The 24,174-nt window shown below is 36.4% G+C and overlaps 1 protein-coding gene across 1 annotated transcript in view; it reads left to right on the top strand.

Moving 5' to 3' along the window:
- tecta (tectorin alpha) overlaps positions 1-24,174 on the top strand; it is a 56,319-nt gene that overhangs the window by 12,870 nt on the left and 19,275 nt on the right. The window contains exons 12-18 of the mRNA XM_056457164.1: positions 2,208-2,312; positions 5,369-5,909; positions 9,000-9,199; positions 12,840-13,220; positions 19,195-19,481; positions 21,741-22,021; positions 23,824-23,931. Coding sequence (XP_056313139.1) covers positions 2,208-2,312; positions 5,369-5,909; positions 9,000-9,199; positions 12,840-13,220; positions 19,195-19,481; positions 21,741-22,021; positions 23,824-23,931 — 1,903 coding nt within the window. The remainder of the gene's footprint in view (positions 1-2,207; positions 2,313-5,368; positions 5,910-8,999; positions 9,200-12,839; positions 13,221-19,194; positions 19,482-21,740; positions 22,022-23,823; positions 23,932-24,174) is intronic.

The following is a 24,174-nucleotide window of genomic DNA, read 5'->3' as shown; positions in this document are numbered from 1 at the left end:
CTTACTTTGTTTTCATTCTCCTGCTTGTTCACGAGCGAGTGAAGTATCTCGGCAAACCAATAGCGTTCAGCTGCGTGTCTAGCTCCGCCTTTTGGTACCCTTTTGTCATGCTAGGTACCCTTTGCAAATGGTACCCAAAAAGTGGTATGGTACGGTTCGCTTTTTGGTGCCCTTTGACAGTGGAAACGACCATAAAAGCATACTGAACCATACCGTACCATACCACTTAGTGGAAACGGGCCATAATAGTGCCATTTCCAAGAATCAAAAATAGTTTTTGAGGTACAGTAACGCTTTACTTGAAGGGGGTGTTAAGATTCATGAGAGTTTATTAATCTTGACATGGCACATGTCATGAATTTGAATGAGATATTATGAATGCTTTTGACAACTGTCATTAAGTGTTATTGGCTGTTATGCTGTTATAAATGTATAAATGCAAAGATGACATTGTTTGAGATGTTTTTGTTATGATAACTTCACGAATACATCACAACCTGTCTTTGTCTTTGTCATGACAACTGGATATAATTTGTCAGCAATCTGTCAGGAACATGATTTTTATGGGCCAATTATAATTGTTTCATGAATTTTGTACCAGTGTCATTAATATATATAATATAAATTGAATTTATTATAAAATGTAATTCGTTGTCATTAAATATTAACAATGTTGTAATAAATGTTTTACAGAGTATTGACACACTTTTAATGACATTTTATAACAAATTTAGTTTGTTCCTATTATAATAAATAAAAAATGGAAAAAATATTCACGACACAATTATAATGTCCTCATGACACTCATGCTTATGATAGGTTTTTGACGAAGTTATGTTTCGATAATGTCAAGTTGTCATGACAATGACAAAGACAGGTTGTGATGTATTAGGTTATGTCAACCCAGCAGGCACAGGATGTCAACAAGACGTCAGATTGACGTTATACCCCCAACATCAGGGACTTTGTTGTCAGACCGACATCAGTGTCCAATGTTGGACAAACGTTACATTTTGGTTACTTTTTCCAATGCAACCTAAAAACAACCAAATATCAACGTCAAATGATGTTACAGCTTGATGTTGTGTGGACGTTACCACTATGACGTCTATCAGACGTTGGTTTTTGGTTGCCATACCTGACGAATAAATGTCAGTATTTGACATCAATATGACATTGGGTTAAGTTGTTGACTCGACAGTTGGATTTTGGTCACTTTCCAACACAACCTAAAATCAGCGTCATTTGATGTCGTTATTGAACATCCAAATAACGTTGTCCTTAGATGCTGAATTTTGCTCACCCGACATCACGACCTAAATCTAACCTAATATTAACGTCTTATGACGTTGTGAGCCTGCTAGGAAGTTGTCATAACAAAGGCATCTCAAACAACGTCATCTTTGCATTTTAAATAACATAACAGAGCTAATCACACTTAATGACAGATGTCATAAGCATGAATAAAATCTCATATTCATATTGAGGTGTTATTCATATTCACTTATGATTATAAAGGTTTCATGAACACCACCTTCATGTGAAGTGTTACCATTTTGACAATAACATCACGATTGTCCAGTATTTGCTTTGCCATGTGTGCAGATATGATCCAAAGCTTAATTTGGATCAGTACAAAATTCTACACCTGCACTGGAACAGACAGCTACTGTACTCATAAACATTTGGGCCGTTTGATTGAGCGTCAAACATTTTATAAATCACAAGAATTCACGTGTAATTCTAGAACACCACCTTTCGAAGGTCAAACTCCTCATTTTTATGACACAAAGTTATTTTAATCATCCAGACAGAGGAGCCAAACAAAGGAGTAAATTTTTCATGTGAGAGGTGTAATATTTCAGCCATCATCTGTTAGCATACTGGAGCAGATACAGAGGGACACTCATAACTGAGTGACGTCTGGAATGAGTTCACAACGCCATTGGAAGATCTGAGGAACTTTAGATCAAATAAAGATTGAGGAGGGAAGAAAACGAAGCTAGAGAACGAAAGAGCGAGTGATTCATCCAGAAACTGGCTTTTGAACTCATGTTAACAGATACGAACAAAAGATATAAAGAATTCAATTAAAGGAATTTAAAGCATAGCAAGGCCGTTGGGGGAGAAAGGGATGACTCATGCATGAAAAAGACTATTAATGAGACAAATGTGAAGATTTGAAAGGATCTCTTCATCTCTTTTAGGTGAATAAGGAGCGCCTGTATCTGCCTTTAAAACTGGGTCCAGGGAAAGTTAACATCTACACCCTTGGTCTGCAGTTACTTGTGGAGACCGACTTTGGTTTGAAGGTGGAGTGCAAATCACTTTATGCTTGTCCCACATAGAAATCTGATACAATGGAAATTACTTACAGTTGAAGTCAGAATTATTAGCCCCCCTTTTCATTTTTAATCTTTTTTAAATATTTCCCAAATGATGTTTAACAGAGCAAGGAAATTTTCACAGTATGTCTGACAATATTTTTTCTTCTGGAGAAAGTCTTATTTGTTTTATTTCAGCTAGAATAAAAGCAGTTTTTAATTTTTAAAGACCATTTAAGGTTAATATTATTAGCCTCTTTAAGCTATATTTTTTTTTCGACTGTCTACAGAACAAACCATCATTATACAATAACTTGCCTAATTATCCTAACCTGCCTAGTTAACCTAGTTAAGCCTTTAAATGCCACTTCAAGCTGTATAGAAGTGTCTTGAAAAATATCTAGTCAAATATTATTTACTGTCATGATGGCAAAGATAAAATAAATCAGTTATTAGAAATGACTTATTAAAACTATTATGTTTAGAAATGTGTTGAAAAAAATCTTCTCTTCGTTAAACAGAAATTGGGGAAAAAATAAACGAGGGTTAATAATTCTGACTTCAACTGTAAATGACATAGAAGTTCATGTTTGGATTTCACAAATATAAAATACAGCATATGTCATAAACAGTATATCCAACATTCAATCATTCATTCATTTTCCTTCGAGTTAGTCCCCTATTTATCAGGGGTCACCACAGCGGAATGAACCGCCAACTATTCTAGCATATGTTTTACACAGCAGATACCTTTCCAGCCGCAACACAGTACTGGAAAGCACCCATACACACTCATTCACACGCACACACACTCATACACTACAGCCAATTTAGTTAATTCAATTCACCTATAGCGCATGTCTTTGGACTGTGGGGGAAACCGGAGCACCCGGACGAAACCCGCGCCGACACAGGGAGAACAGGTAAACTATGGCTGCATGGTATTGGACAAAAAAAATGACATAGCGATATTTAGTTTACCTGCGATTATAAATTGCGATATTAAAAAATGACACAAGATGACTTATAACTCTATCAGGAATTAATTCATAATTTTATTTTGATTGGGATTATTTTGTAGATGAGTATCTGCATAAAATACAGTACAACTGAACAGATGCAAATACATTTTATGGTTTTCTGTAAAACCTAACATTATTGAGCTACCACAATACAATAATTTATTCATTCATTCATCAAGTAGAGTGTTAACTATTGTACTTTCACCCGCTTCGAATGTTATCAATCAATTGAATGGGCATTATCAGTGGTTATCAGCTGATAGATATGGGCCAGTAAGAACCTTCTGTGCGCACTGGTAGGCTCAGAATAGTGTTATCATCCATCCACATGGATTATCAGCTAAACAAATAGAGAAGACTCCAGATCCAGATCTGTTTTTACATTACTGTGACGGTTGGGTTTAGGGTTGGGGTGGGAGTAGATGATAATAAAATACAATAAATGGGAAATTTAATAGATAATATAAGTAATTCTTGTTAACTTCCGGCCACAGCCGTATGATCTATAGCTGATTAACCAGGTGGATAAAAACAACCTTCTGAGACTACCTGTAGGCACAGAAGGCTCCTACTGCCCCATATCTATCAGCTGATAGCCACCGATAACACCCATTCAGTCGAGTGATATCACAACTAAATGGGCTGGTACTTTATCATCCTTTTACTAGTTAATATTTTAAACAAACATTCATTTACACATGTACAGTATATACAATAAAGCATTTTTGGTTATTATTCCTGTTAAAGTAATCCTTTTCCAGCTTAGGTCAATATCGTGACAATACCATATACACTTAAAAATATTTTAAGTTGTTTGTTCAAACTACTTATTTAAAATTAGCTGAAACAACACAATTCTTGAGATTGGGACAACTTAATTGTTTTATGTTCAATCCACTTGAATTTGTACTAATATGTAAACTAATATATTAACCTAATTACTTCACGTTGTCCCAACACAAATCAATTGTCTGGAACCCAGCATTTTTTACACTGTACACTGTTAAAAATGCTGGGTTCCACATGACATCACGACATCCCTTCGTGTCATTCCAACACAAAGCGATTAAGTTAATTTTCTCAATTTTAAATTGATTAAACATAAAACATATAAGCTGTCCTCCCGCAAACCCACCAAGAATTGTGGTGTTTCAGCTTATTTTAAGTAATCAAAACAACCAGCAAACATATTTTTACAGTGTACTGTCTTAGCAGGCACGTGACGTCAGATTGACGTTGTACACAATGTCATGGGACATTGCATTTTGTTTGACCCTGAAAATTGGGTTGACGTCAGAACCCAACGTCAGGCTGCATCATTGTCCAATGTCGGATAGACGTTACATTCTGGTTACTTTCCAACGCAACCACTATGACGTTTATCAGACGATGGATTTGGGTTGCTATAACCGATGAATAAATGTCAGTATTTGACGTCAATGTGACGTTGGTTTAAAATGTTGGCTCAATGTTGGATGTTTGGTCACTTTCCAACACAACCTAAAATCAACAAAATACAAACATCATTTCACGTCGTTATTGGATGTCTAAATAACGTTGTCCTTAGACCATAGGTCTCAAACTCTATTCCTGGAGGGCCGCAGCTCTGCACAGTTTTGTTTCAACCCTAATCAAACACAGCTGATCCAAATAATAAAGCTGTTCAAGACTACTATAGACTATTAAGCAGGTGTGAATAGGAGGTGGTTGAAGCTGAACTATACAGAGCTGTGGCCCTCCAGGAATTGAGTTTGAGACCATTGCCTTAGACGCTGGAGACCTAAATCTAACATAATATTAACGTCTTATGAAGTTGTGTGTCTGCTGGGATGATACAAGCTTCAGCAATTAATCGCAACAAAAAATGAAAAACCGGCAGAAGCCTAACGTTATATGCATATATTTTCATGTATTAGATTTCTATAAAGGACATTAAACAGTTTAAAACACTTTAACAGAACAAAGATAATCCCATAAAACCCCAATGTTTACAATATTCTCTATTGGTTAATATATCTACAGGTGGCGTTTGACTGGAGTACTCTACTGCTGCTCACTCTTCCTCGCAGTCTCTTTAACGCCACCTGTGGGCTCTGCCAGGGAATGCCCATTTCGGGTCCTCCTCTCAGTGTCACTGAATGGGGCATGGCGTGGGCAGACCGGGACACGTTCTGCCAAGTGGGTTGCGGAGACTCTTGCCCACGCTGTGGACTAGTTGAACGGGGCCTGGCCGCAGAGGTCCCCGCACAAGTAACGGATGCTGTTGGTAACATCGACATGGATAACGGTAACCCAGGCAACCGTTTCCACTTCGCTGAAGGGTTGTATGTGTATGTTGAACCTGAAGCAGTGAGATTATGTGGACTTATTATAGACCGGGGCGGTGTCTTTGCTCGCTGTCACAGCAAAGTAGCACCAGCGTACTTCTACCAGAGCTGTCTGCAGGACACATGCGTGGATCAAGGCGCAAGAGAGACCATTTGTAATTGGCTACAGATCTATGCCAGTACCTGTCAGACACAAGGAGTGCCTCTCATTGCCTGGAGAAGTTCGACACCCTGTGGTGAGAATGATTTTCATTTTGACATAAATACTTGAGGTTAGGGATTTGTTCTACAGTAAAATTGTATTGCTTATTAAAGTCTTATTATAGTCCACCCAAAAATTAAATGTATGTACTATTTCCTCTACTAGTTACTTCTTGATTCTGTTAAACACTAAAGAGAATATGTTGAAAACTGGAAACCTGCAACCAATGATAACATTAAAAGCAAATACTATGAAAGTCAATGGTTACCAGTTTCCAGCATTCATCAAAATATCTTTTTGAGTGTTCAACAAAAGTTAAACATGTTTTTGAACAAGTGATGGTTGAGTAAATGATGACAGAATTACATTTTTTGGGTGAACTCTTTAAGGAGACACGTAATTTATTCGGGCAGTCTTTCATGTGGTGATGAGATGGAAAAAAAAGCAATGGATTTACATTGAAGGAGAGAGAGGACCCATTTCTATAGACTAGAATATAACACAGATATTGTATGAAGATCTGTATCTTTTGAATTAGGTAATTATACAACCACTTAAGCAGCCACAATGCCCAAGCAACTTCATATTAAACATTAAAAACAGCGTTATAAACCATGTAGCCATGCGTGTTTGGGCAAGCACAAAGCATATTTACTTTACAAAAACGTAAAGATTTTGAATTTTAGTAAGATTTATGGCACTGCTATGAAAATTATTTCATTAATTCATTTATTTTTCTTTTCGACTTAGTCCCTTTATTCATCAGGGGTCGCCACAGCGGAATGAACCATCAACTTATCCAGCATATGTTTTACACAGCAGATGCCTTTTTAGCTGCAAATCAGTACTGGGAGGATAAAAATTATGTATTCATTCGTATAATTTATATGCGCATATTGTTTAAATTTAATAATTAAGATAAACATAATTTAACATAACATATAATAATAATTTAACAATAAAAAAGATCATCTGTTTGAAGTATGTGTTGTAAAGCACTCATTTAGGAAGTATTGCAACTGTGTTTAAAATTTGAAGTTCATGTTATGTGATTAATTTTGCATGCTTGTACTCCTTTATAATAATGAAATATGAATAAAATAGTAGAAAATTAGGTGATAATATTGAGCAAATTTATTATAATAATAATAGCAAGGCAATAAAATAAATAAAGCTCTTGGGTTTACTATGGCCCCAGGGTCCAATATGTTCTTAATCAGGCCCTGATTACAATACATATTGTTACATATCGTTATCTTTGTTGTTGTTGCTTTGTTTTGTTTTTTACAAACAGAAAAAAAAGGAAAGGGGAAAAATGACAGAGAGAAAAATGGAAACAAGATTAATACAAGTGTACAGAAAATTACAACCAATATTATATTATTCATTCATCCATTTTCTTTTCGGCTTTGTCCCTTTATTAATCCGGGGTCGCCACAGCGGAATGAACCGCCAACTTATCCAGCACGTTTTTACGCAGCGGATGCCCTTCCAGCCACAACCCATCTCTGGGAAACAACCATACACACTCATTCACTACGGACAATTTAGCCTACCCAATTCACCTGTACTGCATGTCTTTAGACTGTGGGGAAAACCGGAGCACCCGGAGGAAACCCACGCAAACACAGGGACAACATGCAAACTCCACACAGAAACGCCAACTGACCTAGCCGAGGCTCGAACCAGCGACCTTCTTGCTGTGAGGCGACAGCACTACCTACTGCGCCACTGCGTCGCCCATATTATATGATATTTACAATTAAACAATATAAGATAATAATAAAAACTAATAAAAAATAAATTACTTAGAACTAAAATGAAAGAAAGGAGAGTGAATGTAATAAATGAAGGCAAGATGTTAAGAGAATTTAAGTTATAAAACAATGCCACTTTTTAAAGAATTTAGTTTTCCCAGAGCATCTAACCTGTTCCAACTTTAGAAATTACATGGTATCCCCAAGCCATTGGGATGTAGTTGGAAGTTTATTTCATTTACAGTGGTGTAGAATACAGCGCCTAGATAATAATGAGGTAGTGGCTAAAATATTAATTTGTTTGAAATTAAACTGGGACCAAATCTTTGGTACCCCATGTCTCAGATTTCTATATAAGACTTTTTTGTAGTGAATTACACTAACTGGCCACTTTATTAGGTACACCTGTCCAACTGCTTTTTAACACAAATTTCTAATCAATGCATTTAGGCATGTAGACATGGTCAAGTTCAAACCAAGCATCAGAACAGGGAAGAAGGGTGATTTAAGTGACATTGAAGGTGGCATGGTTGTTGGTTCCAGACGGGCTGGTTTGAGTATTTCAGAAACTGCTTATTTACTGGGATTTTCATGCACAACCATCTCTAGGGTTTAGAGAGAATGGCACGAAAAAGAGAAAATATCCAGTGAGCGGCAGTTCTGTGGGCGCTAATGCCTTGTTGATGCCAACGGTCAGAGTGTACCCTTCTGATGGCTACTTCCAGCAGGATAACGCGCCAAGTCATAAAGCAAAAATCCTCTCGAACTGTTTTTTTGAACATGACAATGAGTTCACTGTACTCAAATGGCCTCCACAGTCACCAGAACTCAATCTAATAGAGCACCTTTGGGATGTGGTGGAACGGGAGATTCACATCATGGATGTGCAGCCAACAAATCTGCAGTAACTTCGTGATGCTATCATGTCAATATGGACCAAAATCTCTGAGGAATATTTCCAGTACCTTGTTGAATCTATACCAGGAAGGATTAAGGCAGTTCTGAAGGCAAAAGGGGGTCCAACCTAGTACTAGTATGGTGTACCTAATAAATTGGCCGGTGAGTGTATAATGATAAAATATAGTTTGCACTTGTAGGGTTAACATGAACTCTCTTTTTATTTTAAAAAGCCTTTAATGGCTGACAGTACGCTGACCAACTGCAAACCATGGCTTATTTTACAAAATGTTCTGTTTTGCCAACATGGAAACCACAGGACACTTTATCACAGTCAGAGGCTAGTGAATGCCACACATTCATATAAGCCCTTTACAGTGAAACACAATACATCTTCCCTGTCTACTTTTGGAGAAACTCACCCTTCCTGTGAACTCTTCTTGTTTTGCCCCCTCTGTGTGTGTGCCCAGTGTGGTCGTGCCCCGTGAACAGCCACTATTCCAGTTGTATGATGGCGTGCCAGCCGCAATGTGCCCCTGCGCGTGGACAGAGAGACTGTAATCAGTACTGCGTTGAGGGGTGCCAGTGTGACCAGGGCTATGTGCTCAATGGCAAGAGCTGTATCCTCAGTCAAAACTGCGGATGCTACACGGACGGGAAATACTATGAGGTAAGAAACGATGTCACAGAAAAACATCACAATATTATAATAACTACACACTATGAATCATTTATTAAGCATTAGCAAATAGTTATTATAATTAATACTTAAATTATTCGTTAAGCATTAACTCTTCATCAACAAACGTTACACTGGTGGTAAATACAGCTACAAATACTGTATTCTTGACTCATAAGCACATGTATAATATACTAAATGATTGTTTTCATACGTCAACTGATTCATTTTTCATTACTAAATTAAGTATTGCATTATTTACAAGAAGAATAGTTGATATTTTTTTAAAGATCATTCAGAATGCGTAAGTAAGTGATTAATTAACTATTCAAATTCACATTTATATATCTTATTACTCAGGCATATTTATTAATAGTTTCTTTGCATGTTAATACTGTAAATGCTTTATTAACTCACTTACGTCCAGTTTTGAGACCTAATCTAAAGCGAGGACTATTTATGCTTCGTAAATCCCTTATAAAAGACTCTACATCTATTAATGTAGAGTTAATGAACAAGAAATAATGCCACAAATGTGAACCCATCATGAAGCTGTATTATGACTTTCCAGAACAAATGGAGATGTTTTGCTCATCAGACATAAAGGATGAGGGTGAAAATAAAGCAGTATTACAGTTTTCTCAGTCTCAGACATAAAGGATGAGGGAGAAAATAAAGTAGTATTACAGTTTTCTCAGTCTCTTTAGTACATTTCCTGAATTATTCTTGAAATTAGCAAAACAGTAAATGCATTTCTCAAAACAACTCTTACGAATAGTAAAACACCATGGATTGTCTGAAAAAGCCACACTGGAAAAAATGCCAGGCTCCATACAATTTCTTCATGTTGTCCCAACACAAATCAATTAAGTTAAATGAATGTTTTTACAAATTTAAGTGGATTGAAGGTAAGGCAAGGCAAGTTTATTTATATAACACATTTCATACACAGTGGCAATTCAAAGTGCTTTACATAAACAGGAATAAAAGAAACAAGTACATAAAACAATTAAGCTGCCCCCCCCCCCCCAAAAAAAAAAAAACGATTGATTCAACTCATTTTAAATAAGTAGTTTGAACAAGTAGCAAAAATATTTGTTTGAGTGCAGTCTCTTACTCAAAATCCTTAGTTCATCTCTCAGAAATAAATATCTGTGTCAATGACATGTTGGTGCCAACAGAATGACAAGTTCTTGTATCATTGTTTACAATCAAATTGCTTAGTCATGTTGTCGATATAGCAGTGCACTCTGGAGGGATGTTCTGATGTAAACTACACTCAAAAAATATTTTTTGTTGTTTGTTCAAACTACTTATTTAAAATGAGCCTAAACAACACAATTCTTGGGATTTCATTGGGACAACTTAATTTTTTTGTTTAATCCACATAATTTTGTTAAAAGTGTTAAGTTAACTTAATTTGTGTTTGGACAACATGGATGAACTGTGCCAAGACCTGTATTTTGTACAGTATATGGCTACAGTTTTGATAAAAGTTATTTTACATTGGAGGTTACACCTTAGTTTGTGTAAGTGTTATTCCAAGAGATGACAAGATTCATGATTTTACTGTTTTTACTGTAGTTAGTGACAGACCTTGTCATTGTGATAGAGAAAAGACATCACTGCTTTTAAAAAAGGTTACAGATTTAGAAAAAAAAAAGTCTAATGGAAGTGTATTAAAATAAGCTTGACAGATTATGGCCCTATCATACACTCGGCGCAATAAGGTGCAAGACGTGTATGGTGTGATTTGTTGCTATTTTCAGACCAGCGCAACCTTAATTTTCACATTTTGCGCCACATTGTTTAAATAGCAAATACATTTGCACCATTTTGTGGACTCATGGGTGTGCTGGTCTTGTTTACGCGTTGCTATTTTGAGACACTCAAACAGGGTATTTGCGGAGCTAGTGTTCCTTCCCATACTGATAAAATTTTAATGTGACTTTTTTCCATTTTATACGGTTCCTTTTACAGCATCGATGTTGAAATGTAATTAAAATACAATCAGTTAAATAGACTTTGGCATTCATTTAGTTGCTCAAGCATAAAACAAGACAAAAAGCTGTTTACTCGCACACGCCCGTCAGAATCGGCAGGTTAGCGCAGAAGCTCCATTGAATATACTGGGGTAAAATAAATGTTTATATTTTAAAGACATGGCGGGGAAAAAATGTAATTTGATGCAGTGCTTCTTGTACAATCTGAGACCCACTTTATATCAGATATCACTCAGCCTGTGGAAATCACTGATATTTAAAGAAAACAGACCTTAAACATGCCGATTTTGCAATGGCATACAGTTCACCGGAAACGCTTAACCCAAGTTACTGACAAATTAAAAGTCCTTTAGAATACTTCCACATACACCCTATAGACTGTGCCATTGACCAACTAAAAGCAGGTCTATAAAGTCCAGCGCAGAGCACATTAGTTATACACATTGCTTAATACACGCAGGATGTAGAGCACTACACAAATATCTTTACATGTGAAAAAAATTAAAGGATTAAAATGTTACAACAATTATTAACAAATAAAATTAAATATGTAGGCTAATGGATGTCTTCAGTGGAGTGCGTACAACACTGTTTCCTTATCCACGAAAGTAAAGGAGTAAAGTAAAGAGTAAAAGTAAAGAGTTAAAGTAGAGAGGCCAAACGAAGGAGGCTCATTCTCTACTTACGAAATCCACCATGTAAATAGCAAATGCACCATGGCATGACACAACTGACTCTTAAAGGGAATGGGAGATGAGACTCTGATTGGTTTAATGCACGTTATGCTTAAAACACACCCATAACTCATTAAGAGAATAAGCACAAGCCTGTTAGACCATGAACCGGGGTGCAAGCCATATTTTCAACGACCTTAAAACAGCAAAAGTGGATTTGGACACCACCTTAATGCTTTTGCGCCATGCGCTTTAGACTTTGCGCCTAGACCATTAACAAAAAGAGCCCCTTGACTTGTTCAACCATTTTTGAATTTAAAGATTTATGCTATAAAGTAATGCCTAAATGTTGTGGGGAGTGAGACTATTCAACAGAAACCATTATAATAATTTTAATAATCAACATGACATACAGTAAGCTATTGATAATGTTGGAAACAGCAGAGTATTGTATATAATCATGTGCATGGATGTACCAAAGCATTTGCAACTTGCTTTTTTTATGTACACAGGTGACACAAGATTTGAAGATTGAACCATTAGTTTTGAGAATTTCAATTCTGATCTGAGAAATGTACAAAAGTGCCTGAAAACACTGTAATAGTAACTTTTTTAGAGTGATTGGCAACGTTTTCTTTTATTATCAAACCGAAATTATTTGAATTTTGACATTAATCAGTGTCAGCATCTAATCAGTTTACCTGAAAAGCAAATTTTATAGGACATCAAAACCAAATTATGTGTCTCAAAGACTCTGAATTTCATAGTTTTAATTAGAAACTGCTTTGAACCCCCTGAAGCCAAATAGCAACACACAAGCATTGTACACACCTTAGCATTGTATCAACATGTGTATGGAAACTAACAACTAACAAGAAGCTAATTGCTATTTTTTTTTAATATCTTAAATATCCTTTTTGCCATTTGAGATGGGTTACTTGTGTTTTTTCTCAGCCTAAGCAGTTGTTCTGGAACAGTGACTGCACTAAACGCTGCCAGTGTATTGGCCGGAATCTGATTCAGTGTGACCCACGGCGATGTAAAGCCGAGGAGGAGTGCGTCCTGCGGCATGGTGTGCGAGGATGCTTTGCCAGACGGAATCAGCACTGCGTGGCGTCCGGCGGTGGCGTCTTCCGCACATTTGATGGCGCTTCTCTCCGTTTACCCGCCTCATGCTCGTTTGTTCTCTCAACAATCTGCCACAAGCTGCCAGAGTTATCTTTTCAGCTCATTGCCAATTTCGACAAGTGGAGCACACCCAACCTAACCACTATCTCCCATGCTTATCTGTACATCAACGAGGAGAACATTCTCATCTCAGGCAACACCGTCAAGGTAGGAACACCGAAATTGTACTGCTAATGATTTATGGCATAAGAAATAAGTCAGGTACAGGGGTTTAGACCAGTGTCTCCCAACCCTGTTCCTGGAGGCACACCAACAGTATTCTGGATGTCTCCTTTATCTGATCCATTAACTTGAGGTTTTGGAGTCTCTTCTGATGTTCTGATGAGTTGATTCAGGTGTGTTTGATTAGGAAAGGTTGAAAATGTGTACTGTTGGTGTGTCTTCAGGAACAGGGGTGGGAAACACTGGTTTAGACAACCCAGTCCTGTGCTAGCAGAGTATAGCTCCATCCAAATTTTGCAGATTTTAAGTTTCTAGTAGCGTGTCTTAATTCTGAGGCATATTAAAATTTAGTTGCACCAAGGATGTCTCAAATTGAAGGCTGCTTTAAATGCACCTTACAAGTGTGTCCTTCACTTCCTGGGTAAAAAAGGATGCAACCATTGGATTGTTTACCTGATATTTAATATTCATTGTGTACTGATGATGACAGGACTATTTTATTTTAAGAAAAACATAGACTATACTTTTAAATCGTTTGATATGCAAGTCAATTGAAATGCAACACTTACATTTAAAATATACGAATCAGGGCTGCACGATATTGGAAAAATCTGGCATTGCGATATTTAGTTTTTCTTCCATATATATTGCGACATGACCGCAATTTCACTAGATGGTTCAAATAGCTCCGTTTGGAAAGAAATCATTCATTTACATTGAGTGGGGTGATTTTGTAAGGGTGTGAATAGTTTATAAAAAATTTGTGAACAAATAGTAAGCTAAAATAATTACAATTGAGCAAAGAACAAAGTATAATAATTAATAATAAACAAGTATTCAGGTACAGAAATGAAATAATTAAATTTCAAATGTAAAACAACACTGTGTAGTCATCCTTGTATTTATATTTCAGTCAAATTATTTATCATTAAATTTACAAATATACATTTTGTGCTAAAATGCTCTTGAAATGCCTTTAAAACGCATGCCAATGATAAACTTTCACTTTGTTATGGTTAAAAATTGGTGGTTTTAATCAATAATTATCCCAACACAACACTTCATATCCTGCAATGTGACTATTGCTGACACATTCATTGTGATATCGATGCTGAAACGATATATTGTGTAGCCCTAATATGAACACTTCAAAATTGTCACGTATTTTAATTAGGATGCGATTTTATAGACAGTTTGCTTGTTTATGTTTACATAAATGGACCAAGGGACAGTGTGTGAAACTTTTAGACAATGTAATATTAATTAATTCATTTATTTTTTTTTTTCGGCTTAGTCCCTTTGTTAATCTGGGGTCGCCACAGCGGAATGAACTGCCAACTTATCCAGCAACGAATGCCCTTCCAGCTGCAACCTATCACCGGGAACACCCATATACACTCATTCACACACATACACTGAGGACAATTTTTAGCTTACCAAATTCACTTATAGCACATGTCTTTGGACTTGTTGGGCAAACCGGAGCACCCAGTGGAAACCCCAGGAACACGAGGAGAACATGCAAACTCAACACAGAAATGCCAACTGACCCATCCGAGTCTCGAACCAGCAAACTTCTTGCTGTGAGGCGACACAACGCGTCGCTCCAATTTAATATTAATTTAATAAAATATTCCAGTAAAAATGTTAGTTAGTTATTGACGGCAGCAAGCAACCTGGCACAATTGCTAGGTTGCCATCTTACTTCACCAGCCACATGAAAAAAAACACTATAGTAATTTATGGTAAACACTAGAAGTTTAACCAAAAATAGTACTTGAATTAACCTGTTGTAATTCTATAGTTGCTATGGTAATACAACAATTATAGTAAACAAATTACCTAATACTGTATAACTTTTCCACAACTATTTATTATATGAGCAATATCACATGAGTAGCAGTGCAATATGGCTGTATACCGGCACTGGTGGGAGGCGTGTGTTGGCTCTAGGCTGCATGCAGATTGCCTTAGTGTCCCACCAGTGACGATATACAGCCATATCGCACTGCTATGCATGTAATATTGCATTTGTACAACAGTTCAATGGCACAATCGTGTAAATAAAAAAGAAAATCAAACATGGAGAGTCTCAAAAATCCTTTTGTATGAGGAACTACTTTTTTCCGCCATTCATTCACATCTGCAGCTGACGTCAGAACAGCAGGAACCGTTGCTAACTCACCATCATTACTTTAGAGCGTGTTAGAATGATTCTCTAGCGTAATGTCTAAAGTGATGAGAAAACAGGTGATTTTGCTCACATTTTAGGATTATAAGTCTGAACGGAATGAAATGCCATCAGTCTACAGAGATTTCCTAGTATTTCTCTGTTGCAATCGGGAGATCACAATGATTAACCCCGAAAAAACCAGAGCAAAGCAAACACTGCCAGATTACTAGAGTATAAATACAACAATACAACATACAAAAGAGAGAGATCAACTGTTTTATAATGATTTGATCAGCTGTCAGTAAAATGTACAGTGTTTTTCTCCCCTAAGGACTGATTATGCGGTCTCTGTCGCCTTTTTGTGGCTCTTCTCAGTATGACAGGCTGATAGCCACCGACGCACTGTCTCTCAGAAATTATAAATATTTAATATAGGCACTGTCCTTATAAATAAACTGCAGAATTGCAATCTAAACGACTACATTCTCTCCTTAAAAAGCCTCAAAACTACATTATGTTGTCCAACAGCTGCATATTTGTCAAACTGAAGTGAGTTGTTTAGTCCCTCTTTAGTCCAAGTGTGGGCGGAGTAATACACAAGGGTGAAAAGGCTGCTCGAATGCTGATATTGCTTTAATATCGCATAGCTATCAGCCAATCAGATTCGTGAACCAGACAGAACTGTTGTAAACTGTAATATAAAATTGTTTACCTTAGTAGTACATTACAGTATTTATTTCACTGCAGTTAATACTACCGTATGCTCTAGCTTTCATTAAGTAATTCTTGTAAATACCATTATATATACAGTGTGATACACTTCACCATAGTATGACTATAAATTCTAGTATTTTTTCTAGCTCAGAGAATTTAAGGACATACCATGGAAGTTTGTGTACTTGGAAGGATGCAGCTTATAAATTAAGATGCAGCTAGTGAATTTAAAGACCTTGATAAGCTCTTTCAGGTGTGTTTTATTAGGGGTTGTAGCTAAACTCTGCAGGACACTGGCCCTCCAGGAACAGGTTTGGGAACTATGAGATTTCCTCTGAAAATGTGGAGTCTATATGTCAGTTCTGTGCAGTGATGCTGCCTGGTTTTCTGGCCCTAAGCTCATCTCAGATTTCAACTTGTTTCTTGGAAAAACTGGGATTGGGTTCTCCGTCTCAAAGACAAAGAGACTATACAGGCCTTCATGCAACAGATGCAAAAGTAAATGTTTATCATGGTATAGGGCTGCAGCAGAGTAAATGGCATTGGTGGCTGAACCGGTAAATCTAGGTCTTACAAGGCCTATTGAAAACATCCAGACAGGTGTGTTGAGGCAAGTTAAACTCTATATATGCTGCATAGTTTAACTCTGAACCTAATCAAAAAGATAAAAACAAGCTGACCAAGGGCTTCAGGGTAAATGAGACACTGCAGACAGTTGAGTTTGAAGCTACACTCTATACAGAGTTGGATTTTAAGGGCTAGAGTTAAGAAACCATGCTTTATGGTACATTTACACAAGGTAGATGAAAATATTTTAGCATTTTTAAAAGTATCAAGTACAGACTACAGCGTTGTCAAAACTTTTCCTGGACACATGGATGTGTAACCAATGACTAAAAATGTTTGTAATAATGCTTATAATGTGCATGCATTGCATACATGTGCAAGAGTAAATAACAATATCACTTTCTAGTGATGGAAGAATTGGAAAGAATAGTTAAAGAATAATTTCAAAGCTTCAAACCAACTGAGAGCCTCACGGTGGCACAGTGGGCAGCATGATCGCCTCACAGCAAGAAGGTCGTTGGTTCGAGCCTCGGCTGGGTCAGTTGGCATTTCTGTAAGGAGTTTGCATGTTCTCCCCATGTTCGCATGGGTTTCCTCTGGGTGCTCTGTTTTCCCCCACAGTTCAAAGACATGCACTTTAGGTGATTTGAATAAGCTAAAATGGCTGTAGTGTATGTGTGTGAATGCAAGAGTGTATGGGTGTTTCACAGTGTTGGATTGTGGCTGGAAGGGCATTCACTGCGTAAAACATATGCTGGATAAGTTGGTGGTTTAAGCCGAAAAGAAAATGAAAGAATGAAACCAATTGAGGCAATGGCTTCGCAAAAATGATCCAAGTGTATTTGTCTGTGGACTGCAAGACAGGGGCGTAAGATGAAGGGGCGTATCTTGTAGTAAGTTAGAAGCGTAACTTGCAGTTATCGAGATCTCATTGAACCATGTGAAATGTCACCACGAGATGTTTTCACCAAATGTTTTCATGAGTTTTCTCCAAATTTATCCACAAACTATTAATTTGATTTATTATTATATTCAATCACTTAGCAACTCCACTCATTGACTCATTGAGTTATCCTACTCGGCGCCGCCACCTGTGGTTTCAAATAACAGTACAATGGTGACCGTGTCAAGTATAAAAGCCTCCACAAAACACGGACGTACATTAAAAACTGTGATGGTTGGGTTTAAGGTTGGAGAGGGTGTAGACGTTAATAACTATGATGGTTGGGTTTAGGTTTGGGAAAGGTGTATACGGTAATAACGATGATGGTGGATTTAGGTTTGGGGAAGGTGTAGACGGTAATAACTATGATGGTTGAGTTTAGGTTTGGGAAAGAGTAGACGTTAATAACTGTGATGGTTGGGTTTAGGGTTGTGGTATGTGTAAATGTTAATAACTGATGTACAGCGCTATCATTCCAACAACATAGTTTTGACACGTTGGTCTCCATAACTTCAAGTTACGCCTCTACTAGGCCTACAAGTTACACCCCTTCATGTTACGCCCCTGTCATGCAGTATGCAGCCAGACCCTACTTAAATGATTCATTCTTTCAAAGTGTTCAAAACACCACCTGGTGGTCAAAACTGTGTAATTGCAACAAATACTCAGACAAAACATGGATTAAAATGGGCATTTTGGATCAAACACACTATAAACATTGAACTGAAAGTATAACCTATGAAATGCACTTAGCATATTGTCTAATATTAAATATTAAGTGTCTGCATAATACGCATTCTTTTGTCAATTTTTAAAGCTTATAGTATTTGATCCATTCTGGACTCAAGTAAACAGGGCAAAAAGAAACTATTAACTAATATTTTTCCATTTAGTTTTTTAAATGTCTGTTTAAAACATCTACAAACTTGTACAACTCATCCTAGATCAGGTAAAAATGTTGAAACCTGTTCAGTGGTACGATCTGAATGAACCCAATGGAGAACCATTGAATTTTCTAAATGTGCCAAAATGGTAATGATGTAATACAGTGACCCTGTTGACTGAAATCACATTTGATTTTTAATTTGAAATGCGCTCAGAACCACTGATTCAAAACAAAAGGTTTCAAAGCATTGAAGCAGTGCTTTGTAAGCAGCAATCTCTCCACCAATTACTACACACCTACACACATATACAAACATGAGTCTGTTGTCTGTCATCACTGTTTTTGTTTGAAAGGTATTCGTGCATGCCTGAAGACATTGCACACTGGCGCATGACATCACTGTTTGCACAAAAATAATGTTTCTGTAATTTACAGGGAGACAATAATAGTATCGTTTCTTAAAACTTGAAAATATTCTCAGAATATTTTTTTTCTGGCTCTTGAAATGTTGTTTATGCTATTTGCATATAAGGTTTTCAGATTTAGTTGAAATTGTCACCCACTTACTGGACAGATTGTGACAGATTTTTATATGTTGACTATGCAATTCTAGACTGATTAAGACATTACTCATCTTTCCTAGCTAAATGCTAAGTGTTTTCCTCTGTTACCTCAGGTAAACGGTACGCCCGTGTCCGTACCTTTTGTCACAGGTCTAATGACACGAGTATCCACATCCGAGGGATTCCTGGTGATTGACACTCCTCAGGACATCCAAGTTCGTTATAACCGATTCAACACCCTCAGCATTACAATGGGTCCACGGCTACAGAACAAGGTGTGCGGACTGTGTGGGAACTTCAATGGGGACCCCACAGATGACTACATCACCTCTCGTGGAAAACCTGCCGTCAGCGCACTGGAGCTCGCTCAGAGCTGGAAGACAAACGGCATGCAGAACAGGTAAAGCATTATATTCAGGGGTTTAAAATACATAGTCAATAAAAGTCATTTTACCTCATTACCATACTTAAAGGGATATTTCTCCCAAAGATTAACCTTCTGTCATCATTTACTTACATTTCACTTGTCGTCACAAACCTTCATGAGTTTCTTTCTTCAGTTGAACACAAAAGAAGATATTTTGAAAAAGGCTGGAAATCAGAGTAACCATTGACTTCCATAGTGTTTGCTTTTACTGGTTTTCAACATACTTCAAAATACTTCCTTTTGTGTTCAACAATAGAAAATATTTAAGAACAGAAAAGGGTTTGAAACCACTTGATGGTGAGTAAATGATGAGTAAATCTTTATTTTTGAGTGTATTTTTGATTTTTTATGTTACTAAATTACAATTCAGGGCGACACAGTGGCTCAGTGGTTAGCACTGTTGCCTCGCAGCAAGAAGGTTGCTGGTTCAGTTGGCATTTCTGTGAGGAGTTTGCATGTTCTCCCTGTGTTTGCATGGGTTTCCTCCGGGTGCTCTGGTTTTCCCCACAGTCCAAACACATGCGGTATACGTGAATTGGATTAACTAAATTGCCCATAGTGTATGAGTGTGAATGTGAAAGTGTATACGTGTTTCCCAGTACTGGGTTGCAGCTGGAAGGGCATCCACTGGGTAAAACATATACTGGAATAGTTGACGGTTAAATCTACTGTGGCGACCCCTGATGAATAAAGGGACTAAGCCGAAGGAAAATGAATGAATGAATGAATGAATGAACGAATGAATGAATTACAATTCAAATTGACTATACTTTTACTGGAGTAAAAGTAAGATCAAATGCGCATGCTAGAACCAATGATGTGTGTTGTTACATGGCATTGTTATAGCTTGTTATACAGCTATAGGAAAAATTAAAATTATGATTGTTTTTTTCTGGATTTATGATTTATAGTTATGTGTTTGGGTAAAACGTTATTTGTGATTTGTTCTGTAAACTATTGATGACGTTTCTTCAAAATTTAAAATAAAAATGTTTTCATCTAGAGCTTTTTTTACCCATAAAATACCAAAAACATTACTTTTCAAACAGGTTTACATTCATTTTTATGCAGAATAATATCAATGTTTTAACAGGGTTTTTTTGTTTGTTTAATCAGTTTTTTTTAATTTTCATGAAATGTTTCAATTATCTAAAAAAAGTGTTTAAATAGTAAATTATCATGCAAATGTAATCATGCAATGAAAATGGGTGAGTGAGTAAAGGATAATATAATGATCTAGCAAAAAATTAATCACTCATTTTTATTTTTGTTTTCTATTATGACTTTAAAATAAATAATGTACATATCTCTCTATATTTACGCTAAATGTTTCTTTATTTATTTATGACTGTACAACATTATTTTAGTTGTCTTTTATTTATTAATTTTTTTTTTCTTTCCTTTTAATTTCCAAAATTATTTCCCTCTGGAGTCAACCGGTTTATAATGATAAAAAAAGCTGGTTAACATGTTTATAATGATTTATGAAGGAATTATGATTTGTTTTATTATTTGATCTTCATTTACAGGCTATTCAGGCCTAATGTCTGCCAATTTCTTTTCATTCTTTTGTCTTGTGGCGGTACACGTGATGGTACACTGCAAAAATTATTTCTTACTTAGATTCTTTGTCTTTTTTTAGTTCAAATATCTAAAAAAAAATCTTACATTAAGAATCATTTTCTAGACAAGCAAAACAAATTGTCTTGTTTTAATAAATAATATGCTAAAATTAAATGAGTTTTTCCTTACAACAAGTAAAATAATCTGCCAATGGGGTAAGCAAAATAATCTTGTGTATATGCCAAAATAAATGCCAAAATAATTTTTGCTTGTTTTAATTTAAAGGAAAAACTCACTTAATTTTGGCATATTATTTCTTAAAACAATACAATATTTTTAGCTCGTCTAGAAAATTCTTTGTTTCTAGTCGAAAATTCTATTTTGACTAGAAACAAGACAACAAAAATCTGCTTTTTTGTAGTGGTCCTAACGCCAACTATAGAGACTATTAATTGTTACTTATTTTTACTTTGTACTTAAGTACAACCTAAAGGTGCACATGTTTACTTTCACTCATTTATATTTTGGCCAGATACCTGTAGGCTACTTTAACTTACTAAAATGTTCACTCAGTATCAGTACTTTCAGTTAAGTAGGCTACTTTTTACACCCCTGTTTATATTTACCAATAAACACTTACTAATTTCACCTTTTCTCTCTTCCATGTAGCTGTGATGAGACCCAGTACGTGGCTCTGGCACAATCCTGTGATAATACAGCAGTTTCAGAGCTCCAGGGAGAGGACAACTGCCTGAAGCTGACCGATTTGAAAGGTTTCTTCCAGCCTTGCCACGGTCTGCTGGACCCTCATCCCTTTTACCAGTCCTGCTACATGGACGGCTGCTACAACCACCGTAAGGCCCAGGTGTGCGGCTCCATGGCGGCCTACGCTGAGGCCTGCCGCTCTTTCGGCACTCTCACCACCAAGTGGATCGCCCAGGAGAACTGCTGTAAGGGGACGCTGCCACCTACAGGACAACAGGGAGGGGTGTAGGCTGTAAATGGCAGCAGGGCTCAACATTAATTTAATTTAATTTAATTTAATTTGATTTAATTTAATTTAATTTAATTTAATTTAATTTAATTTAATTTAATTTAATTTAATTTAATTTAATTTAATTTAATTTAATTTAATTGTTGCATACAATTGCTGGTTTTAGCTGGTTGACCAGCCTGGTTTTAGAGGGGTTTTGGCCATTTTCATGTTGGTTTCCAGCTATTTCTAGCCTGGTCTTAGCTGGTCAGGCTGGAAAATGACCAGCTAAATCCAGCTAAAACCAACTTGACCTGCCTGGTTTTAGCTGGACATAGCTGGTTTTGGCTGGGCTCCCAGCCTGGCTAGGCTGGTCAAGCTGGTCTTAGCTGGTCATTTTCCAGCCTGACCAGCTAAGACCAGACTGGAAATGGCTAGAAACTAGCCTGGAAATGGCCAAAACCCCTCTAAAACCAGGCTGGTCAACCAGCTAAAACCAGCCAACCAGCCTAGGCTGGTTTAAGCAGTTTTTTTTCACTAGGGAGTACTTAAAAACAAACACAGGTCCTTGAAAGTGAAGAAATTCATCATTTAAAAATCAACTGCTAAATTTCATTTGTTAAAATTTAGCCCAAATAAATTGCATGCAACAATTTTTTTTCAGTGTGCTTGAATTTCAGACATATGAATATAAGGCATGAAAAGTACTTTAAAACAAACACAGGTCCTTGAAAGTGCTTGAATTTATGGTTTTATTGGGTTTATGGTGTCATTTCAACAGTTTTACTGTGCTGCTTTCAAAAATGGAACAAAAATGTAAGAAATTCATCATTTAAAAGTCTTATATTTAAATATTATACACTGAAAAAATGATTAAAAGATGATTCATTGAATTTACTAAATTTATTTAAGATAAGTGTTTGCAAATAATTTATTTGGGCTGAATTTAAACAAACAAATTAAGTTGAACTTTACTAAATTTCATTTGTTTTGTAAAATTCAGCCCATATAAATAGTTTGCAACTGTTTTGCAGAAATCTTTTTTTTCAGTGTACAAGAACTGGACAATGTGTACATAAAAGTGTTTATCAAAATTGTCCTAAAACAATAAAGGGTGTTGTTCAGGAGCTTTAGCTTAATGAAATGTTGACTACTGTAGTTGTTAACTGTACTGTAATGTATTTAAAGTTATAAAGCAACAGCATTAAGGATATAGCACGATAGGCAGCCCACATGAAAAAATACTATAGTAATTTATGGCGAATACTAGTGTTTTTGAACCACACTAGTATTATACTGTATATTATGTTCTAGTATTTACAACTCTTTGTTAATGAACACTTCAGCATACTGTACTATAAATTAAAGAGATCTGATAAACTAATAAATACTGTAGTATACTTTCGTTTTTACTACAGTGAACTGTGGTGTGTTGTTGTATAATATACACTATTATATACTTATAGAACACTACAGTGTTAGGTCATTTGTTTATATTACTATAGCTGTTGTGTTACCATATCAACTGTAGAATTACCACAACATATACTTTAAGTACTTTACTATAGTATGGATCAAAAACATTACAGTATTTACAAGAAATTACTATAGTCATTTGGCAGTATGACTACGACTGCTCATTCTCAGAGTTTCGACAAAATTGAAGATATTTAACATGAAAAGGTGCAAATGAAGATATGGGTATATGGATACTTTGTGTATGTGTGTGTGTGTATGTGTGTTTCTGTGTGCTAACTTTGTAACTGGACCTGTCTTTAGCAGAATGGATCTATGACCCCTGTGCAGGAGAGATCTGCTCTAACAACACATGTGAGCAGGAGAACGGAGAACTTTGTGGCTGCCCTGAACTTCCCAACAATGACATTAGTGAGTAAAAAAACATCACTGAGGAATAGTCATGGCACAATAATCAAATCCCAGCCAGGTCCGTCATGTTTTCAATAGTATATTGATGCAGCCTTTATGATGCAAGCTGAGATTGCATCACTCAGCGATGCACTGTCAGACAAAATGCACTCAATGGAGCGAGTGACGTCACTGTGAGGGGTAGAGTTAGGTGAACCCATTAAAAAGCATTGAATTTGCACAGATTACACTGCACCAGGTCTG

Source organism: Danio aesculapii, chromosome 5 (assembly GCF_903798145.1).
Source record: "Danio aesculapii chromosome 5, fDanAes4.1, whole genome shotgun sequence".
NCBI lineage: Eukaryota > Metazoa > Chordata > Actinopteri > Cypriniformes > Danionidae > Danio > Danio aesculapii.
This window is presented reverse-complemented; position numbering and strand designations above follow the sequence as displayed.